General features: G+C 44.0%; 2 protein-coding genes across 4 annotated transcripts in view; both read right to left on the bottom strand.

The window, feature by feature from the left end:
• LOC121274330 (zinc finger protein 271-like) overlaps positions 1 to 27,941 on the bottom strand; it is a 175,088-nt gene that overhangs the window by 9,358 nt on the left and 137,789 nt on the right. The gene's annotated exons all lie outside the window — the stretch shown is intronic.
• On the bottom strand, positions 272 to 2,210 carry LOC121274368 (gastrula zinc finger protein XlCGF8.2DB-like). Of its 3 annotated transcripts, none has more exons than XM_041181647.1 (2): positions 2,135 to 2,210; positions 272 to 1,527 (listed from the first exon to the last, which is right to left on the bottom strand). In XM_041181647.1, the coding sequence occupies exon 2, from the start codon at positions 1,178 to 1,180 to the stop codon at positions 422 to 424; it is 759 nt and encodes a 252-aa protein (XP_041037581.1). In that variant the 5' UTR covers positions 1,181 to 1,527; positions 2,135 to 2,210; the 3' UTR covers positions 272 to 421. The 3 variants fall into 3 exon arrangements, with proteins under 3 accessions (XP_041037581.1, XP_041037580.1, XP_041037582.1); XM_041181646.1 differs by lacking the exon at positions 2,135 to 2,210 and adding an exon at positions 1,625 to 2,119 and having other exon boundaries at positions 272 to 1,538; XM_041181648.1 differs by lacking the exon at positions 2,135 to 2,210 and adding an exon at positions 1,625 to 1,639.

Here is a 27,941-nt window from a genome sequence, read left to right as displayed (position 1 = left end):
CCTCAACATATACCAACGAGCAGATTATCTGGTCACATTTCCATTTGTGGCAACTTGTCCCACATTACAATAGTGACTACACTTCAAAAGAACTTGATTGGCTGTGAAGCACTTGGAACATCCTGAAGTTGTGAAAGGCGCTATATAAATATAAATCCTCCATTAACAAAGAAGAAAAGGCCCAAAAATGGAACAGACTTACAGGACATTAATCAGTCTCTTATCTGAAAGAAATCAGGGACTCGAACAGTGTTTGATGCGAAGCTGATTTATTTAACCTATATCCAGAATAATAAATTCCAGCTCAGTTACAGGATTTATTAGCATTAACAAAATAAACTCCCAACTGTCAGAATGAAAATGTTTCGGTCCTCCATTTGACTATCAGCAGCAATAACAGCAGAATCCAACGCCTGCAGTGTCACTTGTGAACTTGCTGGTGTCTCAGCAGGTTGGATGAACGAGTGAAGCTCTTCCTACATGTGGAACAAGCGAATGGCCTTTCCCCAGTGTGAACTCGCTGGTGTGTCAGCAGGTGGGACGACTGAGTGAATCCCTTCCCACACTCGGAGCAGATGAAAGGCCTCTCTCCAGTGTGAACTCGCTGGTGTTTCAGTCGAAGGAACGGGTGAGTGAATCCCTTCCCACACTCGGAGCAAGTGAATGGTCTCTCTCCAGTGTGAGTGCGCTGGTGAGTCAGCAGATCCATTTTGCCTTTAAAGCTCTTCGCACAGTCGGAACATTTAAAAGGTTTCTTGTCAGAGTGAACACGTTGGTGTGAGGTGAGGCTGGTTAGCTGGGTGAATCTCGTCCCACACTCGGGGCAGGTGAATGGTTTCTCCCCAGTGTGAATGCGCTGGTGTGTCAACAGAATCTTTTTGCTTTTAAAGCTCTTCCCACAGTCGGAACATTTAAAAGGTTTATTGTCAGAGTGAACAAGTTGGTGTGAAGTGAGGTGGGTTAGCTGAGTGAATCCCTTCCCACACTCGGAGCAGGTGAACGGTTTCTCCCCGGAGTGAATTCTCCGGTGTTTATGTAAGCCGGATGATTGAGTGAATCCCTTCCCACACTCTGAGCAGATGAATGGCCTCTCCCCAGTGTGACTGCGCCAGTGGATTTCCAGATCAGATGGGGATCTGAATCCCTTCCCACAGTCTCCACATTTCCACGGTTTCTCCATGGTTCAGGTGTCCTTGTGTCTCTCCAGGTGGATGAACTGTTGAAGCCTCGCCCTCACGCGAACAGGTGTGTGGTTTCTCCCCGCTGTGAATGGTGCAATGTTTTTTTCAGGCGGTGTAACTGCTTAAAGCTCTTTCCACAGTCAGTGCACTGGAACACTCTCACTCAGGTGTGTGCGTCTGTCGGTGCTTTTCCAGGCATCTATTTCCACTGACTGAACAGGCAAACATTTCTCCTTCTTCATTCAAAGGCCGATGATATTCAGGTCCTGATGAATCGAGAGACTCTGTCAGATCTTGACATGATGTTTGGTTTGAGTTTCCCGTCTGTAAACCCTCGCCTAAGATCCTGCAAAAGAACTTTAGAAAAGTTATCACTGTAAGTACAGGATAGATATTCAGAAATGACAATTCTATTTTTAATGGAACTTTCTTTTCTCTCTTACTCTCCCAAGTATGTGGCCCAATCAGATCGTAAGAAGCCAAAATAAGCAACAATGTCCCAACAAAGCAAAGGGAAAGCTAAAAGCAAAATATTGCAGATGCTGGAAATCTGGAACAAAAACAAAAATTGCTGGAAAAACTCAGCATGGACTGCAACCTCTCACACTGAATATCTCCATGGCCCATGGACTCCTCCAGGCTGCAATCATCAAGTGAAGTTGCTGTTCAAAACGATGCTTTCTGGGCACTAGGACCCGGTTGGGAAACAGAGACCCTGAAGCCCCACCCGCTCCACGTTGCGTCACCACAATGGCTGCGCATGCGCTTTGCTTCCCTGCTGAAACAAGATGGCGCCCGTTAAACTGGGACTCTTCCGGGGCGGGGGGTTGTGGGGTGCGAAGGCCTGAAGCTGCAAAGCGGGACAGGCAGGTCCTTGCGGCCCACGCCGGATGATTATAAACTCTCCCTCTTCAGTGACGGTTCCGTCGCTCCCTCTTTTCCGACGAGCTTACCGCCCAAGGATCCGACAAACAAGCGGCTCGCCATCGCCATTCCTGCTACTGCGCATGCTCCCTACTTGGGGGTGGCCCCTTGCACCTGCGCACTGATCCCGTCTCTGGAGAGAGGACATGCTCCACAGCGAGGCATGCTGGGTAACATGGTTCATGCTTGACAGGTCTCCAGTTTAGTCCCCAATTCACTGCAAGATTTTCAGTAAAAATGGAAAGCCATATACTTAATCATCTAAATATGACCCAGAGCAGATGCAGCCCCTGTATCGAAGAGGTAATTCCACAACTATTGTTAATACTTCAGTCCCATGCTCCCCAGTGTGACTGCGCCAATGAATTTCCAGATCAGGTGGGGATCTGAATCCCTTCCCTCAGTCTCCACATTTCCACGGTTTCTCCATGCTCCAGGTGTCACATAAGACCTGTACACCCCTATGGTTGTAAAAGACCAGATCCTGTGGCTCAATATGAGCTCTACCTTGGTGCTGTAGGGTTGTGTGATCCCCTGCAGGAGCCTCGCTTAGGCTTGGAGCTGTACACTGGACAAACAGGGATGAGTGACTCAATACCAAATAATGTGTGAAAATAACAGTTTTATCAAGCAATTACTGGTGATTATAAAAGGAAAGAAAGATAGCTTTATAAAAACAAAGAAAACAACACTTTAGTTTAATATATATACAAAGGAAGTGAGACAACTTTATTGTAGTACAAATGTTAGCCCCAAATTGGTCTGTTCAAGGCTGTTCCCCAAAATGGTATAACAACCCCAAATCAGTCTGCTCGAGACAGCTCCCTAAATTGGTAGTTTCCCTTGGTTCATACATCACCAAGTCTCCGAATATCCTTGCACGGTGTGGGTGGACTCTCCAGTCAGTCACTCTGTCAATTTCCCTTCCTCCATAATCTTCAGTGGATGACTAGTCCACTCCGTGCTGCAGCCCCGAATGCTCGATGCTGTGCTCCCTTAAGTCCAATTTCTGGCTCCATTCCAGTCTTCAGAGGTCTCCACCCAGACTTTCTCAAAACAAGAGTCTGACAGCCATGAATCCTTATCAAATTGTTTGTACTGGCATGGCAGGGCTTGCAAGGCTCCACAGTATTTGGGCTATTTACACATCTCTTCGATGGTGCGTCCCATCTACCATCAATCGGGTTACACTGTCCATCAACTAAACTCCATCCTCTGATTCCACACCATAGTTGACCACCCGATGTGCAATGTTATACAAACATATGTACATACAAACATATGAATGAGGAGCAGGAGTAGGCCCTCGAGCCTGCTCTGCCATTCAATAAGATCATGGCTGATCTGATTGTAACCTCTGCTCCACATTCCTGCTAACCCCAAAAACCTTTCACCCTCTTGCTTATCAAGATTCTATCTACCTCTGCCTTAAAAATATTCAAAGACTCTGCTTCTACCGCCTTTTGAGGAAGAGAGTCCCAAAGACTCACCGCCTTCTGAGAGCAAAAATTCCTCCTCATCTCTGTCTTAAATGGGCGACCCGTTATTTTTAAACAGTGGCACCTAGTTCTGGATACTCCCAGAAGAGGAAACATCCTCTCCACATCCTCCCTGTCAAGACCCCGCAGGATCTTATATGTTTCAATCAAGTCACCTCTTACTCTTCTAAACTCCAGCAGATATGAGCCTTGCCTGTCCAACCTTTCCTCATGAGATAACCCGCCCATTCCAGGTATTAGTCCAGTAAACTTCTCAGAACTGCTTCCACCGCATTTACATCCTTATAGTCGTTTGGTAGTACAGGAGTTGAGTATTGTTGAAGAAAAGCTTTTGTCAAAGCTTTTCATCTTGTACTCATCAGGACAACTCGCAAGAATACCAATGTGAGGGGAAGCAACATATTTATACTTTATGAGAAGAGTGTGTTGATTGGTTGGCAAGTTGACAACAGGACCTTGTGTATTAATATATGCAGCTTCCAGTATATGCAAATGTGCCACTTTGCAAGCTCAACTCACGATCTTAAATTGGTTGTCAGCGTAATTCTTAGCACATTGAAGATTATTTAACAAAGGTTGTCCAATCACGGAATCTCATCTACTGTTGGACGCTGTGCTTTGAGTTTTGCAGCACAGGCTGATTGGGTACGGTCCATACCACGCCCATTGCGAACAGTGGGTGGGATGTACTGTTTGATACGATCTGCCAGTCTTTGGGACGTACAGCCTATGCACCTAGCATTACACTGGCACTGAAATCCATACATCACATTACTCATCTGTGTGATAGGCAGAATGTCTTTTTTGGCTTGATGGCAGCATCCTGCTAGTGGAAAATACCACTCGTGTTGCTACTGCATAGTAATTTACATCCTTCCTTAAGTAAGGAGACCAGTACTGTACACAAGATTCCAGATGTGGTCTCACCAATCCTCTGTATAACTGAAGCATTACCTCCCTACTTTTTAAATTCAAGTCCCCTCTCAAGAAACAATAACATTCTATTAGTTTTCCTAATTACCTGCTGTACCTGCATACTAATATTTCGCGATTCATGCACTCGGACACCCACAATGCTGTTGGGGAGGGAGTTCCAGGATTTCAATTCAGCGACAGTGAAGAAACGGCCGATATATTTCCAAGTCAGGACGGTGAGTAGCTTGGAGGGGAACTTGCAGCTGATGATGTTCCCATGCAGTTTCTGCTTTTGTCCTTCTGGAAGGAGCTGTTGAAAGAGCCATGTTATGTTGCTGTAATGCATTTGCAGATGGTGCATCCTGCTGCCAGTGTGCGTCAGTGGTGGAGTGAGTGAATTTTGAAGATGGTGGATGGGGTGCTGATCAAGCAGGCTGCTTTGTCCTGGATGGTGAGCTGCACTCATCCATTGCTTTGTTTAACCTCCCCAAATGCATAACCTTGCACTTCTCATGGTTGAATTCCATTTGCCACTTTTCTGCCCACATAACCAATTAGATTCCTGTCTGAATAAACCCATCTCACAGTCACTGACACCAATCTCCTCCTGTCTGATATAAATCAACCCCACAACCATTGACACCAATCTCATCCTGTTTAATATAAACTAATCCCACAATTACTGACACCAATCTCCTACTGTCTGATATAAACCAACTCCACTGTCATTGACAATAATCTTATCCTGTCTGATATAAACCAATCCCACAATCACTGACGCCAATCTCCTACTGTCCGATATAAACCAACCCCATAACCATTGATACCAATCTCATCCTGTCTGATATAAACCAATCCCACAATCACTAACACCAATCTCCTGCTGTCTGATATAAACCAACTCCACTGTCACTGACAATAATCTCATCCTGTCTGATATAAACCAATCCCACAATCACTGACACCAATCTCCTACTGTCTGATATAAACCAACTCCACTGTAACTGACAATAATCTCATCCTGTCTGATATAAACCAATCCCACAATCACTGACACCAATCTCCTACTGTCCGATATAAACCAACCCCATAACCATTGATACCAATCTCATCCTGTCTGATATAAACCAATCCCACAATCACTAACACCAATCTCCTGCTGTCTGATATAAACCAACTCCACAGTCACTGACAATAATCTCATCCTGTCTGATATAAACCAATCCCACAATCACTGACACCAATCTCCTGCTGTCTGATATAAACCAACTCCACAGTCACTGACAATAATCTCATCCTGTCTGATATAAACCAACCCCACAATCATTGACACTAATCTCCAAACCCATAGTCACTCACACTAACCTCTTCCTGTCTGATATAAACCAATCCCACAGTCATTGTGCAGGAATTTTTTGGATGGATTCCAGTTGGAAATGACTCAATTCACCGATAATTCATTTTAGTCATCTCAGGTTTCTGAGGACACTAAATGCACAAGCTGAGGCGAGACCCTTCAGACAGTGAATTCAAAGTTTTACTTAAAGAAATGTATAAAATAGTACAGAGTTATAACATATAGAGCAAGATTTTTCAGTTGGCATTCTGGGGTGGGCCCGACACGCCAACGTGTAAAATGACACATGGTGATGTCTGCCATGCATCAGGACATCATCATGCTGTTTCGCAATGTTTCATTCAGCGGGGACGAACCGGAGTCAGCTGCAGACCCGCCGATATGTAAACAGCCTATTAAGGTCATTAAGGAAGTGATTAAGGTAATTGTTAACGCTGCCCATCCAACCTTGTGGTTGGCGGGCAGGCAAAATGGCCAAGTGGCCTTCACGTTTTTTAGGAAACCTCATCCACGGGCAGGATGAGGTTTCCTAAAGCTTTTGTTAAATAAATTTTAAAAATTTCCGACATATAAAAACATGGCCCATCTCATGTGACACAGTCACATGGGGAGACATGCTTAATTAAATTTTTTCTGCACTTATTTAATTATTTCAATATTGATTCAATCTCCCTGAGGCAGCTCCATGCCTCAGGGAGATTGAAGTGCTCTTCGCTTGCATAAACTCTCCCAACCACCCGCACAGGTAGCGCTGAGCATTGCGGCTTGCGTCTTACACTGAGCAGGTCTTGATTGGCCCACCCGTGTAAAATGGCGGTGCAGAGCTGATCGCCCACTTCTGCCAAGCCCACCCACCGCCAAAGAATACAGAAAAAGTTACAAACAAAATATATAACAATCATACACCCATACAATTAAACCTTCTCATAGGTATTATTCTCTGCACTTTCTGCACTAAACTAATTTCAAGTACATAACCCACATGGAGTATACTTACCTCATCCATAAGACCGCTACAAATTTTAATGGGTGCTCAATTCCACAAAAACTTTTATCTTCTTTTTTTGGTTAAGTATCCTCAGATTATGGCTAGCTAACATCATCTCTGGAGATGGAATTTTTAACCCCTAGAGAAGGTTCAAGACCCTCCCTCTCTACATGTTAGCGGGTTCTTGTCACCCAATGATTGTCTGACATTTTTTTTAAATAAGCTGAACTGGTTTTGGCCTTTGTGCACAATTAAATTTGACAATAGAACAATGAACATGTTCAATGTGCCCCATTAATCTTAATTCAGATTTACGACATCATATTTTTTACAACTTTGGCTTCTAAGATTTCTCCTAATCTGATTTAGTTAAATTCTTTTGTAGCCATTTTGTGTCGACATTTTGACCTCAAGTTTGTAACAAGGCTTTATATCAAACATCAAATCTCTTTAGGAATGTACCTAGTATTAACATGTATAAGTTTAAAGCCCAATCTTGTGATAAAATTACTAATTAATTAATATCTGTTTAATTATAACTGAGGCTCAATTGTAATTTCTGGGCTGGGGTTCCAACTATTTGTATGAGTTGATGGATCAAGGCCTCAGCTGTCATCATCCTTATCTTTTGATTCATAGTTACGTATTTGCTAATGGTAGAGCTTCGTCTTGTTTGTTTTTAGCAACAAGAGTAATTCTATTGAGTTAATCATAATTTAAATGTAAAGACTTAAAAATGTAGCATAATACAGTTAAGGTTATATGCTTATTAAAAAGTGAACTAACAATGCCAGTTCTCTGAATGATCAAGGATTAGATCTTTGATTGTCATTAAAAGGCACACTGCTTGCAATTTTGATGATACTGGCATACATTTCCATACATACTTATACATTGTATCACTGGAAGGTACGTGCAACTTGACCTTGTAAGTGACAGCCATTCGCTGACTCATTCCTCAGGGCAATGCCTTGACCAATCAGCATCAAGCTGCCTGGTTTAAATGTCAAACATTGCTTGGTGGTTAACTTTCAGTCATTGTTATGATGTGGCAGATAAAGTGTTGCCAGGTGGATGGGATCCATGAGGGAAACCTTGATCCCGCTATCACAACAATTTTGCAATTTGTATTTATTTCAAGATGCATGCCTTGAATTCAGTAGTAATAAGTCCTCCAACACTTTAAAGATTTATTGGAAAACTAAATTAAACATTAATTAACAAAAGAAAAGATTTCAAGCACATACACAGGTCTACAAATTACTACTATAATATCGCCTAACTCCCCTAATTATTCTGGCTTCTAGTTACACCCTCTTTAAGGCAACAGTAAAAAAAAAGATTGAAACAGATCCAGGCAAGTCAACACAATATCGTGGATAGTAGAGTTCAAAGTGGCTTTTTCCAGCTTCAGTTTCTGTAGACAGCAGCTAAATGCACAAATACTGGAGACTTTTCAATACTGGAGACTTCTGATAGATCTTACAATGCCTTCTCTGACACATAGCTTCATTCTCCTTTATACATGTTTCTCCCTTTTAATGTAATTCTCATTTTTCCAATATGTCTTTACCTTTCTCAGAATATATATAATTTCACGGTGCTAATATTATCAGTAACCTTTAGGAAAAATAAACACACAGCTTGACCTAACTTCTCTTGCCAGGTGTAACATCCTACCATCTCTTTGAAATTCAAACTACCCTCATTTATCTAAAAATGCAAATTCTCCTCACCTCACATTCTAAGACTTCAGCCATGTTTACATACTTAGCATTTCAAACCTAGCTCCTTTTGATGGGTCAAAGCCTCCAGACCAGCTGTCTCCAATTCAATTAAATCCTCCCTTGCCCCTCCCCCCACCACACACACACAAGAAGAAACTATCCAAATCCCACTATTCACCTACTTTTATGATAAATCACAATAATCTTGTGAGAATTATCATACTTTTGTGACAATTATTATACTTTTGTGACAATCACTATCACTGGCACTTGCCAAACAATCAACACTCTCTTCACATACAGTGAAGGGGGAGGTGATGGCATAGTGGTATTGTCACCAGTAATCCAGAAACCGAGGGGTAATGCTCCGGGGACCTGGGTTCGAATCCCACCATGGCAGATGGTGGAATTTGAATCCAATAAAAATATGGAATTAAAAAGCCTAATGATAACTGTGAAACCATTGCTGATTGTCATAAAAACCCATCTGGTTCACTAATGTCCTTTAGGGAAGGAAATCTGCTGTCCTCACCTGATCTGGCCTACATGTGACTGCAGGCCAACAGTAATGCAGTTGACCCTCTGAACAAGGGCAATTATGGATGGGCAATAAATGCTGAGTGATGTCCACATCCCATAAATAAAAAAAAGTATAAGTTGTTGTTTCCCCCTTATATTGGTATTCTTGTGAGTGTCCTGATGAGTGCAAGATGAAAAGCTTTGACACATCTCTTTTTTCAGCAATACTTAATAGAAGCTTTTCAAAATTGCAGTGTCATGTATTTTGTTAAAAGACTTCTTTTCAAAGGGGTACTAATCTAGTCAAGCCTTTTGAATAAACTATTGATTCATCTCAAGACTTCAATGAAAATTAATTGAGGCTCTGTATCTTAAAAATCATCTGTTGCTGGCTCATCTAATTCATTGTCAGTATAACAAAATAAAAGTGATAACTATCAAGGCATCACGGGTTACTTCTAAGTTGGCTTCTTTTGGCCCTGCTAGTTTATTCAGTGTGATTTAATTTGAGAATGGTTGATTTTGATTAAAAATCACCATCTAAGCTTACTTAGAACTAACACCAACCTCCTTCTTTCTGATATAAACCAACTCCACAGTCACTTCGTCCAATCTCCACTTGTCTGATGTAAACAAGCCCCACAGTCACTGATGCCATTATTCTCCTTTCTTAAAAAGACAACCCAACATTCATTCACAGCAATCTCCTCCTGTCTGAAAGAAACTAACCCTACAATCACAGACACAAATCACATTTCATCTGAATAAACCAAAACTACAGCTACTGACACAAAAATCCTCCTATTTTTTTAATTCATTCACAGGATGTGGGCATCGCTAGCTATGTCAGCATTTTATTGCTCATCCCTAATTGCCCTTGAGAATGTGGAGGTGAGCTGCCTTCTTGAACCGCTGCAGTCCCTGTGGTGTAGGTACACTCACAGTGCTGTTAGGGAGGGAGGTCCAGGATTTTGACCCAGCAACAGTGAAGGAACAGCGATATATTTCCAAGTCAGGATGGTGAGTAGCTTAGAAGGGAACTTGCAGGTGGTGTCCCATGAATACTGCCCTTGTCCTTCCAGGGGGTTATGGTCATGGGTTTGGAAGGTGCTGTCAAAAGAGCCTCGGTGAGTTGCTGCAGTGCACCTTGCAGATGGTACACACACTGCTGCTACTATGCATCAGTGGTGGAGAGGGTGGATGTTGGAGGTGGTGGATGTGGTGCCAATCAAGCGGGCTGCTTTGTCCTGGGTGGTGTCGAGGCTTTTAGTGTTATCAGAGCTGCACTCATCCAGGCAAGTGGTGAGTGTCCCATCACACTCCTGACTTATGCCTTTTAGATGGTGGACAGGCTTTGGGGAGTCAGATGAGTTATTTAGCACTGAATTCCCAGCCTCTGACCTGTTCTAGTAGCTACAGTGTTTATATGGCTAGTCCAGTTCAGTTTCTGGTCAATGATAAACCCTGGATGTTGATAGTAGGGAATTCAATGATGGTAATGGCATTTGAATGTCAAGGGGAGATGGTTAGATTCTCTCTTGTTGGAGATGGTCATTGCCTGGCACAAGAGTTGCCTGCCACTTATCAGCCGAAGCCTGAATGTTGTCCAGGTCTTGCTACACATGGGCATGGATTTCTTCTGTATCTGCGCAGTTGTGGATGGTGCTGAACATTGTGCAATCATCAGCAAACATCACTGCCTCAAACCTTATGATGAAGTGAAGGTCATTGATGAAGCAGCTGAAGGTGGTTGGGCCGAGGACACTACCTTGAGGAACTCCTGCAGTCCTGTGATGTCCTGTGACTGAGATGATTGACCTCCAACAACCACAACCATCTTCCTTTGTGCTAGGTATGACTTCACGTAATGGAGATTTTTGCCCTTGATTCCCATTGATGCCTGCTTTGCTCGGGCTCCTTGATGCCACATTCTGGTCAAATCCAATGCCTGATATAAACCAACCCAAAATTCACTGACACCATTTCTCCCTGTGTGACATAAACCAATCCCGTAACACTGACACCAATCTCCTCCTGTCTGATGTAAACCAGCCTCACGCTCATTCTCCTCCTGTGTGATATAAACCATGCCCACTGTCACCAACACCAATCTCCTCCTGTCTGATATAAACCAATCCTGCAGTCACTGATATCAATGTGCACCTATCTGATATAAAGCTATCCCACAGTCACTAACACCAATCTCCTCCTGTGTGATAGAAACCAAACCTACAGTCACTGACACCAATCACCTCCTGTCTGTTATAAGGCGATCCTACAGATTCAGAAAGATTAAACATGGTCCATTAATTGAATTGGACTTGTCTCCATTCCTGGCCTGAGGGGGCTTCCATACCAGACTGAAGACTTAACATTTGGAACTCTTGATTCTCCTCCAATTCCAATCCCCTTCTTTCTGTTGGATAATGCAGATGCCATTCTGTATATTGTGCAAGTCTGTAAGAATTGTCAGCACTTTCTGATTGAAGAGGGTAATCACTGGAACCATTCAAGTACTGAATTCTGGATTTGCAACCAACAACAATTTACAATTGTAGTAGAAGTTTTGAATTTTATAGCAAAGTAATTTCTGACGAGAGTCCCTGAAGTATGGGGAGATATCAGATAGTAATGCTGCAGCTCTGGCAAGTCAGTTAGCTATACACCTAGAATATTAAGCTGCAGTTCAGTTATAGAGTTATTAACATCAGCAGAAACAAACCCCAACTGATAGAATACATGTCTCAGTCCTGGTTGTAATGAACAGCAGCAATAACAGCAGAATCTAACCCTTGCAGCAGCTTGTAAGTTTGCTGTTGTTTCAGCAGATGGGATGACTGACTGAATCTCTTCCCTCACATAAAGCAGTGAATGGCATCTCCCCAGCTTTAGTGCATCAGCAGATCCTTTGTCTTTTCAAACTCATCACAGCCAAAGCATTTAAATGGTCTCTCATCGGTGCATACAAGTCGGTGTGAAGTGAGGTAGGTGAAGCAACTGAATCCCTTCCCACGCACAGGGCAGGTGAATGGTCTCTCCCCAAAGTGTGTTGGTGTCTCAGAAGTGTGGCTGAAATACTGAATCCTTTCCCACACACACAGCAGGTAAATGGCCTTTCTCTCATGTGAACCCACTGGTGTGTCAGAAGGCCGAATGAATCAGTGAATCCTTCCCAATGCCTGGAGCAGTTGAACAGCCTCTCCCCAGTGTGAATGCACTGGTGTGCTAGCAGATTGGAGGAACAGGTGAATCCTTTCCCACGCCTGCAGCAAGTGAATGGTCTCTCCCCAGTTTGAGTGCAGTGATGAATTTCCAGATGGGATGGGTCATTGTATCCTTTCCCACACAGTTTTGAAATTTTCAAATGTCCCTCAGCCTCAACAGTGTTAATAGAATAGAGACTTGATTTTCCCGACCCTTAAAGAACGAATGCAATAACTCTTCCGAAGCGCTGGAACAGGCCTTCCTCTGTAGATTTCTAAGGTTTCTGTTGAGGCTGGGGGACATTTGAACATTTCAGAACTGTGTGGGAAAGGGTAAAATTACCCACCCCGCCTGGAAATTCATCATTGCACTCACAGTGGGGAAAGACCATTCACTTGCTGCAGGTGTGGGAAAGGATTTCTATGAGAATGGCTGTCCATCCGTCCCCTAATGCACCGCACGGGTGAATGCGACCTATCTCCACCATTAGGGCCGCACTGCGCAGGCGCAGTGGCGGAGGGACACATGCAGCAAGCGGCACCATGAAGCCGATGGTGCAGTGCCTCCCTGATCCCCGTCGCCTCTTCCCGGTTGCGTCTCCCGTTTGCACCGTCTCAGAAGAAAGGAACCGCCCAGAATGCCCTGCGGCTGTCCTTGGGGAGCATGCGCACTCTCAGCGCCTGGGAAATGAGCGCAGTGGATAGAGCGGTTTCTGAGGCCTAGAGAACTGTGGGAACCACGGCCGCCATTGGTCATTCGCTCTCGGTATGTGTTTTATTGCAAACTAACGAAAGGTCAGCGAGCTGAAACGTTTACTTATGTCTCCTTCTCCACAAATGCTGCCCATTTCCAGTATTTTGTCTTTTTTATGGCAGGGTTCAAGCATGTATTCAAGTATTTTGCTTTTGTTTCAATGCAGGCTTGGCAACATAGAAGGTTCAGAGGGAAAGTGCAAAAACGAATAGAAGACACATAGACGGACCAGTTAAGAACCGGTTTGCACTAGAGTGGAGGTCAGTTGAGGAAGTTGATCCCTGGCTTGTGGGTCATTTTTGTTGTTGCATCAGTTTGAGCTGGAGCTCAGAAAGAGAAGTTGCAGGATTTAACCTCGAGTTGGGCCTAACAATTTCCAACGTGGGATTGTCAAAAGAAGGAGCTTCTCAAGGGAGAGTATGGTGTTGAACAGACATTGTCATATAGGAGAGCCTGTGGCATAGTGGTAATGTTAAAGTAGAGGCCCTGGGGACACAGATTGAAATCCAACCATGCCGGTGACAGATTCTAAATTCATTAATTATTCCATTTTTAGAGATGAAGATGAAGACGAAAAGTGCGCTTTTGATAGATGTCAGGAGGATAATACAACTGAGAAGTTTCGGAGGGGATGTAAAAAAGCAAATAAGAGAAGCAACAACAGGGCCGGCAAAGAGATTGGCAGATAACATAAGAGGGAATCCAAAAGATTCTACAGGCATATAAATAGGAAAAGGATGGTAAAAGGAAGATTAGGGTCGATTAGGGACCAAAAATATAAGATCCTGAATAGCCTTGACCAGGTAGATGTGGAAATGATATTTCCTCTTGTGGGTGAGTCCAGAACTATGGGCCACTTTTAAAATTAGGGGTCGTGCTTTAGGACAGAGATGAGAAGAATATTTTTTCCTTCAGTGGGTTGTGAGACTTTGGAACTCTGCCTCAGAAGGCAGTGGAGACAGGGGTCATTGAATATCTTTAAGGCAGAGGTGGATAGATTCTTAACAAAAATAAAAATACCTGTAAAAACTCAGCAGGTCTGACGACATCGTGGATAGATTATATGGATAGATTCTTGTTAGGCAAGGGAATCAAAGGTTATTGGGGGTAGATGGAAATGTGGAATACAAACAGGTCAGCCATGATCTTATTGAATGGCAAAGCAGGTTCGAGGGACCGAATGGCCTACTTCTGCTCCTATTTTATATGTTCCATATTAAAATGGGGATAAAGGCATGGAGGCAGAGAGCATAGCTGGAGTGTGAAATTATTATTTTGCATCTGTCTTTACCAGTGAAGAGAATGCTTCCCAGGTTGTGGTGAAAGAGGATGCAATTAACACACTAGAACGATTTAAAATTGATAAGGAGGAGGTATTGCATATGGCATCTATTACTGATAAGGCACCAAGGATATATCCAAGGTACCACAGGAAGTAAGAGTGAAAATTCCGAAGCCACTGGCCATAATTTTAGTCTTCCTTAGACTCAGGGTTGGTGTCAGAGGATTGGAGAATTGCAAATCTTACACCCTTGTTCAAAAAAGGGTTTAAAGGTAAGCCCAGCAATTACAGGCTAGTCAGTTTAACTTTGGTGCTGGGAAAGATTCTAGAAGCAATAATTTGGGACAAAATTATAGGGAGGTGGTGGTGTAGTGGTATTGTCACTGGACTGGTAATCCAGAGACCCAGGGTAATGCTCTTGGGGACCTGGGTTAGAATCCCACCACAGCAGATGGTGGAATTTGAATTCAATAAATATCTAGAATTTTTTTAAAAAGTCTTAATGATTATGAATCCATTGTCGATTGTCATAAAAACCCATCTGGTTCACTAATGTCCTTTAGGGAAGGAAATCTGCTGTTGGCACCTGGTGTGGCCTAGATGTGACTCCAGACCCACAGAAATGTGGTTGACTCTTAAAAATGCCCTCTGGGCAAGGGTAATTAGGGATGGGTAATAAATGCTGGCCTAGGCAGTGATGCCCATGATAAAAAAAAACAATAATAGCCATTTGGGCAAATGCAGGTTAATTAAGGAATGCCAGCGCAGATTAGTTAAGGACATATTGTGTTTAACTAATTTGCTTGAGTTTTTTGAAGAGGTAACAGAGAGGGTTGATGAGAGCAATGCTGTTGATGTGGTGTACATGGACTTCCAAAAGGCGTTTGAGATAGTGCTGCATAACAGACTTGTGAGGAAAGTTGTAGCTCATGGGGCAGTAGTGGCATGGGCACAAAATTGGCTGAGTGACAGGAAACAGAGAGTACTGGTAAATAGATGTGTTTTGGGCTGGAGGAAGGTTTGCAGTGGAGTTCCCCAGGAGTCAGTGTTGGGACCCTTGCTGTTCCTCATTTATATTAATGATCTGCACCTTGGTGTGCAGGGCACAAGTTCAAAATTTGCGGATGATACGGAACTTGGAAGCATTGTGAACTGTGAGGAGGATAGTGTAGAACTTCAAAGAGACATAGACAAGTTGATGGAATGGGCGGACAAATGGCGGAGGAAGTTCAATGCAGAGAAATGTGAAATGATTCATTTTGGTAGGAAGAACATGGAGAGCCAATTTAAAAGAAAGGCCACAATTCTAAAGAGGATGCAGGACCTAGGTGTATATGTAAGTAAGTCACTGAAGGTGGCAGGACAGGCTGACAGTGCGGTTAATAAAGCAAAGAGTATTGTAGGATACAAGAGAATGGAAACTATGTTAAACCTGTATAAAATACTGTTTTGTCCTCAACTAGAGTATTGTGTCCAGTTCTGGCCACCACACTTTAGGAGAGAGTGCAGAAAAGATTCATTCAGGATGAGGAACTTCGGTTGCTTAGATAGATTGGAGAAATTGGGACTGTTCTCCTTGGAGGAGGGAAGGCTGAGAGATTGTCTTTTTATTCATGTGAGCATCACTGGCTACACCAGCATTTATTGCCCATCCCTAGTTGCTCTTGTCTAGAGGGCACTTAAGAGTCAACCATATTGCTTTTGGTCTGGAGTCACATGTAGGCCAGACCAGGTAATTTCCTTCACTAATGGACAATGGTTTCATAGTCATAAATCAGACTTTATTTAAATTCCAGATTTTTATGCTGTGGTGGGATTTGAACCCAGGTCCCCAGAACACTACCCTGGGTCTCTGGATTACTAGTCCAGTAACAATGCCACTATGCCACCACCTCCCTTGATGGAGGTGTTCAAAATCATGAGGGGTCTGGACAGAGTACTGTTCCCACTGGCGGGAGGATTGAGAACGAGAAGCACGGATTTAATGTAATTGGCATTAGAAGCAATGGGGAGGAACTTTTTCATACAGCGAGTGGTTAACACCCAGGATTTGCTGCCTGAGCGTGTGGCAGAGACAGGTTCAATCGAAGCTTTCAAGAAGGAATTGGTTTGCTATCTGAAAATGAAGGATGCGCAGGGCTACCAGGAGAAGTCAGGGGACGATGTACAGACACGATGGGCTGAATGGCCACATTCTGTGCTGTAATAAAGCTGTGATTCTGGTACAGTCTAAAAGGGGATTGTTTCAGGAGCAAGTATTTCTGTCGAAGCTTTTAATCCATTTCACATTTGCAAATACTTTTAATTTATTAGTTGGGGATTGTAGACAGCACTAGCAAAACTAGCATAATGTGCTAATCCCCAGTCTCTGGTTGTGAAAGTGACAGTAGGCTTTCTTGAACCACTGCAGTCTGTGTGATGAAATTATTCACACAATGGTGTTAAGTAAAGAATTACAGGATTTAAACCCCGTCAAATATATAAATAAATATATATATATATATATATATATATATATATAATACATATATATAGAGCTCTTTCTAAAGCATATAGTATTATAGGCTTCATTAATAGGGGCATAGAGTACAAGAGCAGGGAGGTTATGATGAACTTATATATGACACTGGTTAGACCTCAACTGGAGTATTGTGTACAGTTCCAGGCGCCACACCATAGGAAGGATGTGAAAGCATTGGAGAGAGTGCAGAAGAGGTTTATGAGAATGGTTCCAGGGATGAGACACTTCAGTTATGAGGAAAGATTGGAGACGTTGGGACTGTTTTCCTTGGAGAGGAGAAGGCTAAGAGGAGACTTGATAGAAGTTTTCAAAATCATGAGGGGCCTGGGCAGAGAAGATAGGGAGAAACTGTTCCCTCTCGGAAACAGATCGAGAACCAGAGGGCAGAGTTTTAAAGCGTTTTGCAAAAGAAGCAAATGCGAGGTGAGAAAAAACTTTTTCACACAGCGAGTAGTTAGGGTTTGGAATTCGCTGCCTGGGAGAGTGGTGGAGGCAGGTTCAATTGAGGCATTCAAGAGAACATTGGATGGTTATTTAAATAGAAATGATGTGCAGGGTAACGGGAAAAGGCAGGAGATTGGCACTAAGTTAAAATGCTCAGAGAGCCGGTGCAGACACGATGGGCCAAATGGCCTCCTTCTGCACCGTAACAATTCTGTGATTCTATGATGAAGCAACAGTGGTATAGGTTCAAGTCAGGAATATCAACTTGAATTTATATGGTGTTCTTTATGTCATAAAACGTTCCAAGGGATGTCTCGGGAGTGTTATACCATATACGAATTAGGAGCGGGAGAAGGCCATTCAGCCCCTCAAGCCTGCTCCGGCATTTAATAAGACCATGGCTGATTTGATTGTGGCCTCAACACCACATTCTGCCTACCCCCGATAACCTGTAGCTACAAAGCAACATTGATGGCAAGCGTGGTCAAAAGAGGTTGGTTTTAAGGAGTGTCTTTAAGGAGGAAAGAGAGCTCGAGAGGTGGACAGGTTTAGGGAGGGAGTTCCAGAGCTTAGGGCCTTGACAGATGAAGGCACAGCCGCCAATGGTGGAGCAGTTCAAAACACAAACTCTCAAGAGGCCAGAATTCCATGAGCAACAGGCCCTGTTCAACAACAGTTCGTTGACCTGAAACGTTGACTCCATTTCACGCTCCGCCGACGCTGCCTGACCTGTTGAGCCTTGCCAGAATTTTCTCTGTTTATCTCAGATTCGCGGCCTCCGCAGTTATTTTGCTTTTGCAGACGTTGCTCACAGAGCTGAGTCTGGCAGACCAATCACGAGTTGGTTTGAATCAGCATAGACATTGGCAGCGGCAGTCAATCTTAGCCTGCCCGTTCAATGGGAAAAGAGCTCTGTCTTAGACACATGCATTTCTGTAGAGGCGTTCAATGCATTTTACCTGTAGATTCATTTCCTGTTCATATTTTGGGGTATGGTTGTCACGAGCAATCCCCAGCTCTCCCCTGGAGAAGGTAATGCTCGCCCTTCTTTATTGGCCAGTACAGTGAAGGTACTCCCACAACACAAGGATATCCAATATTTTCATCCAACAGCTATGAAGAAACAGTGATATATAAAACATACGAAGCAGGAGCCTGCTCCACCAGACAATAAGATCGTGGCTGATTTGAAGCAGCATTAGTTCCACTTTCCTGCCTGCCCCCCATAATCTTCACTCCCTTCTCAATCAAAAATCTGTCCAACTCAGCCTTGAATATATTCAGTGACCCGGTCGCCACTGCTCTCTGGGGGAAGAGAATTCCACAGATGAGTGACCCTCTGAAGGAAGAAATTCCTCCTCAATTCTACTTAAACGGTAGGCCCCTTATTCTGAAACTGTGTCCCCCCTCGTTCTAGATTCCCCCACGAGGGGAAACATCATCTCAGCACCCACCCTGTCAAGCCCCCTCAGAATCTTAGCAGGTCCGGCAGCATCTGTGGAGAGAGGAAAAACAGGGTTTGTGTTCCGAGTCCGTGTAACTCCCCTTCAGAGCTGACTCGAAACGTTAACTATGTTTCTTCCTCCTCAGATGCTGTCAGACCTGCTGAGCTTTTCCAGCGTTTTCTGTTTTTATTTCAGGTTTCCAGCATCCGCAGTATTTTGCTTTTATCCCCTCAGAATTTTATAAGTTTCAATTAAATTGCCTCTCATTCTTCTAAACTCCAATGAGTACTGGCGTAACCTGCTCAACTCTTCTTCATAAGACAAAGCCCTTCATCCCAGGAATCAGCCGAGCTAACCTCCTCTGAACCGCTTCCAATGCAGTTATGTCCCCCCCTTAAGTAACGGAATCAAAACTGCACACATTGCTCTAGGTGTGGTCTCACCAGTGTCCTGTACAGTTGTAGCAAGACTTCCTGACTTTCATACTCCACCCCCCCTTACAATAAAGGCCAACATTCCATTTGCTTTCCTAATTATCTTGTGAGGAAAGGTTGGACAGACTGGGCTTGTTTCCTCTGGAGTTTAGAAGAGTGAGGGGTGATTTGATTGAAGTTTACAAGATCCTGAACAGCCTTGACAAGGTGGATGTCAAAAGGATGTTTCTGCTTGTGGGTGAGTCCAGAGCTAGGGGGCACTGTTTTAAAATTAGGGGTCACCCTTTTAGGACAGAGATGAGAATTTTTTTCTCTCAGAGGGTTGAGACTTTGGAACTCCCTGCCCCAGAAGACAGTGGAGGCGGGGTCAGTGAATATTTTTAAGGCGGAGTTAGATAGATTCTCGTTTGGTAAGGGAATCAAAGGTTATCGGGGTTACATGGGAATGTGGAAATCAAAATCTTATTAAATAGCGGAGCAGGCTCGAGGGGCCAGATGGTCTACTCCGGTTCCTATTTCTTATGTTATTAATTACTACTTATAGCTGCCTGCTGACTTTTTGTGTACAGAGACAGCCAGGTCTCCCTGTACCGCAGCATTCTGCAGCCTCTCTGCATTTAAATAATACTCGATTTTTCTATTCTTCCTGCATAAGTCATGCTCACAGAGGGACATGGCGATGATCATTTGATACCAGCAAAATACTGCAGATGCTGAGGACCTGAAATAAAAGCAGAAAGTGCTGCAGAAATTTGGCAGCATCTGTGGAGAGAGAAACAGAGTCAACGTTTCGAGTCCAATATGCCATCTTCAGAACCCGATGGTAACGTTCTTGCCCACCTTCCGCTCTTGTCAGTCTAGGTGGTGGAGGCCAGAGTACGGAAGGCTGTATCTAAGAAGCCTGGTCAAGTTGCAATCGTATAAACTTTCCCTTTCCATAGATACCAGAGTCTTGTGCATGTTCAGACTAGTTTGCAGGTTCCTTCTCCTGAAGGACATTAATGAATCAGTTAGGTTTTTAACCATACATTTCATGGTCACATTTTCCTAGTGCTGGCCCCACAATTGCCTATGACCTTTTGTGGCTTCTCTCTCTCACTGCCTTTGTCTGGTTTACAGGCTATTAGAAGGGGAGGATTTTTGAACAGAGTACCACCACCCTTTGAGCATGGAAGCAAAAAGCACCATTGGCATTGCGGAGAAACCGTACAAGTGCTCCCTGTGCGGGCGAGGCTACAGCCGATTATCTGGCCTGATGAATCATGAGCGCAGCCACACCAGGGGGAAGCCCTGCAAATGTGGGAAGGAATTCAGTGACTCACTTGAGCCGGAAAGTGGTCGGTGCATTCATGCTAAGGAGAGCCTATTCACGTGCCCTGTGTGTGAGAAGGAATTCACTCATTTCACTACCCTGCTGAGGCACCAGCGCATTCACACCGACGAAAGAGGCTTCAAATGCCCAGACTGTGAGAAGTGCTATAAAAGCCCTTCAGCACTGAGGGAGCACCAGCGTATTCACACCGGGTATTCACCGTTTGGCTGCCCTCAATGCGGGAAGAGGTTCAGGGGATCGTCCAGCCTGTTGCAACACCAGCGAGTTCACAATGGGGAGAGGCCGTTCACCTGCTCCGCCTGTGGGAAGGGATTCACAAACTCATCCAACCTGCTGAAGCATCAGCGGGTTCACAGCGAGGAGAGGCCCTTTCCGTGCCCAGACTGTGGGAAGTGCTACAAAAGTTCCGGGGATCTGATGTCCCATCAACGCATTCACACCGACGAGAGGCCGTTCAGGTGCTCCCAGTGCGGGGCTGGGTTCAGGCGATCATCTCAGCTCACCATGCACCAGCACACTCACACCGGGGTGAGGCCGTTCGCTTGCTCCACATGTGGGAAGGGATTCACACGTTCGTCCAATCTGTGGCGACACCAGCGAGTTCATAACTAACTGCGGAGACTGGACTCTGTTGTTAATCACATGGAGAACCGATCCATGTTCCGTCTAGCAGTTGAGGTCTGTTTCTGCTGCTGTTGATCCCCAGCCTAGTTATAGGGGTTAACATTCTGCACGGTTGTCAAATGAATCAGCTTCGTGTTAACTCACAGTCTGTCGTGTCCTTTTAATGGGCTGAATAATCAGTGGAATGTCAATCACGATCCGATTGTCACTCTGCTCCTATTTTATTTGCCCTGCGCCAGAACTCCTTATTTCTGGCCCGGATTTCAGACCCCACTGGTGACAGGGAGCAGGGCGGATAGGAAGATAGGTGGCAGGCTGGGTACGGTAGTGAAGTCCGGTCAGGTCAAAGGGCCAGGGTTGGCGCAAGGGTATTCGTTGCCCTTAGTAAGCCTTCATCCTGCCAGTGCCCCCTCCACCAACTCATGTACACACCGCACACACAATCTACTTTCGAAAATCAATTACTCACGGGTAGTTGTTACCCTCAGGCTGCCCTGCCTCCGATCCCAGCCTCCCACTGTCCTGCACCGTGTTCCCTCAGTGCCGCTCCCTCGATTCCTGAGCCCTCAGCACCCACATCGCCACGAGATCACCCGGGAGCTTCCTAATTAGTTGAAAATGCAGAACCGGTACTTTTTGATTGACCAGCATCATCCATGCATGCTGACTAGACAAAGAACTTAAAAGCAAAAAAAAAACTCTTTCAATTAACGTTTTGCATTCATATTACGTGGTGTCTTAAATACTAGAAACTTGAACTTTGGGAGCGACACTAAGCAATGGTGGCATCGATGATCTTTATAGCCAGAATTTTGACGTTGGCGTGCAGGGGCAGGTCCGACAAGCCGATGCGTAAAATGACACACGGTAATGTCGGGCGTGCGTCCCAATGTCATCGCGCGTCATTTAGATCTTTCACTCGGTGGCCGCACTGTTAAGGCCATTAAAAAAACAATTAAAGTACTGATTGACGCTTAAGAGGCCTTTGCGTTTTTCAGGAAACCTCATCCACGGGTGGGATGAGGTTCCCTGAAGGCTTTATTAAATAAATAAATCATTTTTCCACAATTCGTAAACATGTCCCACCTCAGGTGTCACTGTCACGTGAGGGGACACGTGTAAATAATTTTTACGTATCTTTATTCAAAAGTTTCAACATGTACTTAATCTCCCTGAGGCAGCTCCGTGCGTCGAGGTTTCTGCGCTCTCTTGTGCGCATGTGTGAAAGAGCACAGGCTCCGACTCTCCCTCTTCCACCGCCCGCACAGGTAGCCCGCTCCTGCTCCCGACCAGCCCGCCCGACATGGTGAAAATTCTGCCCTATGATTCATGTCGGACATTCAGATATACAACGGGCAAACACCTGGTATTATCATTGGGCAGGTCAAATTGGAGCTCATGTCACAAGGAAATGTCTGGTCGTTTTAAACCAGCGTTTTGAGACTTTTCCCGAATTGCTCCAGCAACAGTTTCTCACGTGGCATCTTCTTTTCCTTTGTAACCCTCGTGAAACCGCGTTGCTAAACGTATCGATTCCCACCCCCCCAAGGTGTCTCAACCATTGTCGTAAAACTTGCAAATGGCTATTACATCTGTAATATCTGAAACCACCCCAGTAAGTTCACTTATGATTTTTATCTCCTACACTCCCCCCATCTGGAGCATTGTCTGGCCACGTACTGCTGTTTCAAAATATTTGCAAACCTGAAGACTGATTTCTTTGCTTGTGATGAATTCCAAGTTATAATTCAAAGCTACTGATGTACTGGGGACTTGGGTTCGAATCAAATTTGAATTCAATAAAAATCTGCAATTAAAAGTCTAATGATGACCATGAAACCACTGTCGATTGTCGTAAAAACCCATCTGGTTCCTTAATGTCCTTTAGGGAAGGAAATCTGATGTCCTTACCTGGTCTGGCTTACATGTGATTCCAGACCCACAGCAATGTGGTTGACTCTTAAATGCCCTCTGAACAAGGGCAATTAGGAATGGGCTATTGAATAAGATCTTGGCTGATCTGATTATGGCCTCAACTCCACTTCCCCGCCTACCCCCCCCATAACACTTGACTCCCTTGTCGATCAAAAATCTGTCTAACTCAGCCGTGAATATATTCAATGACCCAGCCTCCACTGCTCCCTGGGTGAGAGAATTCCATAGACTAACATCCCACTGAGAGAGACAAGTTTCTCCTCATCTCAGCCTTAAGTGGGAGGACCCTATAATTTAAACGGTGTCCCCAAGTTCTGCACTCCCCAACAAGGGGGGACATCTTCTCAGCGCCAACCCTGTCAAGTCCCCCAAGGGTCTTACATGTTTCAATAAGATAATCTTTCATTCTTCTAAACTGTACTCCTACTCAACATATCCTCATAAGATAATCCCTTCACCCCAGGAATCAGTCGAGTGAATCTTCAAATGCAATGATATCCTTTCTGAAGTAAGGAGACCAAAACTGTACAAAGTAGTCTCACTGAGGCCCTGTACAGCTATAGCAACACTTCTATAGCCAAAATCTATTTGCCTTCATAATTGCTGGCTGCCCATTCACTTAACCTACTTAAGTCCCTCTGCAGACTCCTCGTGTGCTCTTGACAACCTACTTTCCTTCTGATCTTTGTGTCCTCTGCAAACTTTGCTTTTTTTAAAAAAAATTTCTTTCATGGGATGTGGGTGTCACTGGCTGGGCCGGCATTTATTGCCCATCCCTAAATGCCCCTTGTTCAGAGAGTATTTAAGAGTCAACCACATTGCTGTGGGTCTGGAGTCACATGTAGGCTGGGTAAGGAGGGCAGATTTCCTTCCCTAAAGGACATTAAGGAACCAGATGGGTTTTTAACGACAATCGACAGTGGTCATCATTAGACTTTTATTTGCAGATTTTTATTGAATTCAAATTCGATTCGAACCAGGTCCCCAGAACATTACCCTAGGTCTCTGGATTACTAGTCTAGTGACCATACCACTACGTCACCACCTCCCCTTATTTTCAGTCTCTTCATCCAAGTCATCGATACAGATAAACAGCTGAGACCCCAGGACCGATCCCTGTAGCACTGCACTAGTTGCAGCTTGCCAACCCAAAAATGACCCATTTATTCCTACTTTCTGTTCCTGTACGCTAACCCTAATCCTCTATCCATGCTAATATGTTGCCATCTACACCATGAGCTCATATTTTGTGAAGTAACTTATGACGTGGCAGCTTATCCAATCCCGTTTGGAAACCCATGTACATCACATCTACAGGTTCTCCTTTATTCACCTTGCTCATTAGTTCTGCAAAGAACTCTTAATGAATTAGTCAAACGTGGTTTTTAATTCACCCAATTATGATTTTCTAAATGTCTTGCAATTACTTCCTTATTGGTGGAATCTAGCATTTTCCCAATGACAGATTTCAGACTAACAAAGCCCAAAGTTTCACACTTTCTGTCTCACTCCTTTCTTGATTGGACGTTTCTCATTTGTGGTTTTCCAATCTGCTAGGACATTTCTGGAATTTTGGAATATTACAATATTAGAAGAGTAAGAGATGACTTGATCAAAGCCTTTGCGATCCTCAGGGTATTTGACAGGGTGGACATGGAGAGGATGTTTCCTCTTGTGGGAGAATCGAGAACTAGGGGTCAGGACTTAAAAATAAGGGGTCACACATTTAAGACAGAGATTAAAAAATATTTCTCTGAAGGTTGTGAGTTTTTGGAACTCTCTCCCTCAAAAGGTGGTGGAAGTAGAGTCTTTGAGTATTTTTAAGGCAGAGCTGGATAGAGTCTTGGTTATCAGGGGGGTGAAAGGTTATCGGGGTAGGTGAGGATGTGGAGTTGAGGTCACACTCAGATCAGCCATGATCTTATTGAATGGTGGAGCAGGCTTGAGGGGCCGAATGGCCTATTCCTGCTCCATGTTCGTATGTTCACAACTGGCAATCTTGTCTCTGGCTATCATTTCATACATGTTTATTTATATTTGTGCCATCTTTTCAGCCACATTATTATGACTTCTGTGTGCTTTTGGAAAGAGCTTTTAATTCTGGCCTCTCACATTTTTTTACCTTCTCTGAACGTTTTTGCACTTCCCATCATGTACCTTCCCACCACACTCTTGTTATTATTATTTGTATCGCTACTCTGCACGAATGCCATGCCCTTTCTGTTTAGCTTTTCTAAACTCAACCCACATAATCATTTACTCTCATACCATTTAGCTTAAAACCCTCTCTACAGCCCTGGATATGTGATTGACCAGGATGATGGCCCTAGCACAGTTTAGGTGCAGACCTTCCCAGCTGCACAGCCATCTTTCTTCAGCACTGGTTCCAGTTCCCCATGGTTGGATACCCAAGTATCCCATTGAACCACCCATTCAACTCTCTGATCCCATATTTTTTATTCTTTCATGGGATGTGGGCGTCGCTGGCTAGGCCAGCATTTATTGACCATCCCTAATTGCCCCTTGAGAAGGTGATCGTGGGCCTTCTTCTTGAGCCGCTGCCGTCTGTGTAGTGTAGGTACACCCACAGTGCTGTTAGGGAGGGAGTTCCAGGATCTTGGCCCCAGTGACAGTGAAGGAACGACAATATGTTTGGAAGTCAGAATTGTGTGTGGCTTGATGGGTAACTTGAAGTTTGTGGTGTTCACATGAATTTGCTGCCCTTATCTTTCTAGATGGCAGAGGTTGTGGGTTTGGAAGGTACTGTCAAAGGAGCCTTGGTGAGTTGCTGCAACCTATCTTGTAGATGGTACACACACTGTTGCCATTATATAGGGAGTGAATGCTTATGATGGTGGATGTGGTGTCAATCAAGCGGGGCTGCTTTTTCCTGGATGGTGTTGGCTTCTTGATTGTTGTTGGAGCCGCACTCATCCAGGCAAGTGGGGAGTATTCCATCACACTCCTGACATGTGCCTTGTAGATGGTGGGCAGGCTTTGGGGAGTCAGGAGGTGAATTACTCACCACAGGGTTCCCAGACTCTGACCTGCTCTAGTAGCCACAGTAATTATATTGTTGGTCCAGTTCAGTTTCTGGTCAACGATAACCTCCAGGATGTTGATAGTGGGGATTTCAGTGATGGTAATGCTGTTGTTAGTCAAGGGGAGTTGATTGGATTCTCTTTTGTTGAAGATGAACATTGCCTGGCACTTGTGTGGCGTGAATGTTACTTGCCATTTCTCAGCCCAAGCCTGAATGTTGCCCATGTCTTGCTGCATATGTACACGGACTGCTTCAGTAACTGAGGAGTCATGAATGGTGCTGAACATTGTGCAATCATCAACAAACATCCACATTTCAGACCTCTTGATAGAAGGATGGTTATTGATGAAGCAGCTGAAGGTGGTTGGGCCTTGGAAACTACACTCAGGAACACCAGCAATGATGCCCTGGGATGATTGACCTCCAACAACCACAACTATCTTCCTTTGTGCTAGCTATAACTCCAAACAGCAGAGAGTTTTCCCCCTGATTCCCATTGACTCCAGTTTTGTTAGGGCTCCTACCATTTTGAGGGGCTTTATTTAACTAATTATGTTTCAAGTCTAGAAATATTGCTGAACAAGTATTTATATTAAGTTAAGTGGTTTAATTAATAAAACTATATACTTAATACAATACTTAGGTCTCTCAAGTACCAGTTTAAGTTACTTATCCAATTAGAGGAAACAAAACCTTAAATCATGAAAACAAACCTTAAAACCCATCCTCTGCCTACTCAGGAAATTTGTGCTTCAGCTCGTATGTCTCTCTCTCTCTCTCTTTGCTCCCTCTGTCGGATCCCTCCACATTTTCTAAAAGACCAGACAGGCCCTCCTCCCTCATTGCACCAAACTGCCTCACTTACCAACTTCCCCGCAGTAAGCACTCTGTGTCTCAGTACTCAGTCCAGCTGGACCATCTTGCTTCTTTCATCGTGTGATAGCAAAATCTTCTATGCTTATACTAGCTGGAATCCAAGAGACTCGATTCAGGCCCTGCTGGCAAGGAAACCAGCACGAATTAGCTAACTCATCAAACAGAAGTGCAGCATCCCCAAGAAGGGAGATTGTTTATCACTGGCTTTGACCAAAAGCGAACAGCAACAAAAACTAATGTTAAAGCCAAGCGTAAAATTGACTAGTTTTCAGAAAAAGAATAGCCATTAAAATTCAGTCATTGCCAACTTGCCCAATTTAAGCACTCTGTTCCCCTGGACTTGGTACTACTTAAAGACATTTATGAAAAAAAGGAAAAGGTAGCTGTACTCTCTTTTCATAGCTTCCTTTCTATTCTATTCAATGCCAACTTTCTAAAGCCTGTTATCCCTTGTCTTACTTGCCGCTTTTTCAACTCATCCTGCTACCTCAGCAATTTATGCAAATATACTGAAAGGGTTAAACGATTTTAGTTAGAAGTGACTTTTAGTACAAAGAAAATGCAAGCAGAAGAGAGCAGAACTGAAGATTAGCAGATGTACTCCGGAAAGGATAAGGAATGCGACAAACCAGTTACTAGGGAAAAGGGCAAGGCCGGGGAGTGAGTGATTGAAACTAGGAGACAGCCTAGGCTGCACTATCAGAAAGATATGGGAGGCCTTGCATGGATGAGAACAATACATGGTATAAGTAACTACAACCAGAGACATCTGTTTAGCATGTAAACTGACCAGATTAGAATTGAGTAATGGTATGTGTATATAACTGAAGGTGTATATAAGGAGTGAACACTTGTGGTCTTTTAGAGCTTTGTCTTAGACAGCCTAAGGTAGAGTCTCCCTGCACATGTTTGAATAAACAATTGCAACCTGTACCTG

Source organism: Carcharodon carcharias (genome assembly GCF_017639515.1).
Source record: "Carcharodon carcharias isolate sCarCar2 chromosome 36 unlocalized genomic scaffold, sCarCar2.pri SUPER_36_unloc_1, whole genome shotgun sequence".
In the NCBI taxonomy this organism is placed as follows: Eukaryota; Metazoa; Chordata; class Chondrichthyes; order Lamniformes; family Lamnidae; genus Carcharodon; species Carcharodon carcharias.
The sequence above is the reverse complement of the archived record's forward strand: the minus strand, read 5'-3'. Positions and strand labels throughout refer to the sequence as shown.